Genomic DNA, 1,662 nt, shown 5'->3' on the forward strand with positions numbered 1-1,662 from the left:
AAGATGATATTGCCATCAGACTTCTGTAGCCTTTGTTTCTATTTCACATTTCACTGGTGGCATATGTACTTCTGATGAAGAATCCGAATTCTGTGCACTAGTGCCCACCCCAATCACAACAATCTGATCGCTATCAAAGCAAGAAGCCACTTTATTGTTGACAGACTGAATTTTTATTATAACATTGGAGAGCTGTAACATACAATGCCAACAAGGACTTTCCCGTATGATAAGAGAGCCGAGAGCATGTTTTGCCTCGTGTACCACATCAGTTATCTCCATCTTAAGATCACTGACGCAAAGTAAAGATCTGAGGGACACTATCTCAGTCTTGACTATTTCAAGTTGATGACCAACGAAAGCAATTGAATCATTCTTGTTATCAAGGACCACATTAATAATTCCTAAAAGAAAATCAATTAATCCCAATGAATTAACCTTTGGAATCAGGTTTGATCTTATTGACTTCCAGATATCAAGATACTTATCTGTAATCATCTCTTTTTTAATGAAATCGATCTCATTTAGGAGATCAAAGAATACGGAAGGGCTGGCTTGACTGGCATCGTCTTCATTCTTGCTTATTACAAGAAGCAAGTGGATGACACGCGCCTTCTTTGTGGCCACAGCTTTGGTATGTGCCAAGAGATCCTCTGCGCTTTTGCTGTCATCCATCTTTCGGACATCCCTCAGAAATGCTATCACAAAATTCAGCTCCTCGCAAAGGTTGCACACTTGATCTCTTGCAGAAGCCATCAGATATGCTTTGGGACTTAGGAGCTCCTTGAGATCGTTGTGGAAACAGCAGAGAAAGCCAATAGCAACTACCATGGGAATGTTTTCCTTCAGCCGCGATGGTAGCGAAAGCTTCAGGCTTCTGAAGTATGCATACCTCAACTCTGGCTCAATGAGCTGAATCGTCACCAAGACCTGAGAGAACTTGGTTTCCATTGTTTTATCCATATCCTCGAATAACCACTGGAACAAGACACACGCCACAGTGGTTGCCACAACTTCAATTATTCTCAAGAGATCTTCCAACTTGTGATGCTCGATGCAACTTTGTGAGCTAAACCAAGCAAAATTCTGTAGAAACCGGAACTTGACTTCAAGAACTTCCATTTGTTCCTTGGTAGAGTCAATAGGTTGTTTGGTCTCACGGCGTAGCAGATCATTCAGATTGTTTAACACTGAGTCGATCAGTTCCACCAAACAGCTAGCGCTCACTCTAGCATCCAACTGTAAAACAGATCTGTAAGATGTGCTGATTTTCGAGGTGAGATTCTCGATTTTTCCATGCCATACCTCGGCTTGCTTTCCTCTACTCATTGGCACAAAGTGATTGGATGGCCTTTCCAGCATTTTGGACCCAAACTTGTAACCTCAATTTTAATTTCATCTTATATCCAACCCGTTAAATTGTGGCAGGATCAGCCAATTTTCTATAATTCTCCAGCCATTCAAAACACCTCAAGGTGTCGTTAACACACGTATATTTAGCCATTTCTCAGTTCTATAGCCAACTTCAGTTGTGCTATTGGCCAGTTGCCGGAGTTGTATGATATTGAGGGGAGCCTTGGATATGGAAAAAAAAGATTTTTGGGATAATCATATGAAAAATTAAAATGGGTTGAATTAAAAACCGGGTTGGGTCATGACTCA

The 1,662-nt window shown here is 41.0% G+C and overlaps 1 protein-coding gene across 1 annotated transcript; it reads right to left on the bottom strand.

Annotated features, from left to right (window-relative positions):
• Positions 1–15: 15 nt before the first annotated feature.
• On the bottom strand, positions 16–1,362 carry LOC124894391 (putative late blight resistance protein homolog R1B-11). The gene has a single exon (XM_047405083.1). It carries the CDS (start codon positions 1,360–1,362, stop codon positions 16–18), a length of 1,347 nt encoding a protein of 448 aa, XP_047261039.1.
• Between the last annotated feature and the right edge of the window lie 300 nt (positions 1,363–1,662).

The sequence above is a fragment of the Capsicum annuum genome, unplaced genomic scaffold, assembly GCF_002878395.1.
Source record: "Capsicum annuum cultivar UCD-10X-F1 unplaced genomic scaffold, UCD10Xv1.1 ctg73517, whole genome shotgun sequence".
NCBI lineage: Eukaryota > Viridiplantae > Streptophyta > Magnoliopsida > Solanales > Solanaceae > Capsicum > Capsicum annuum.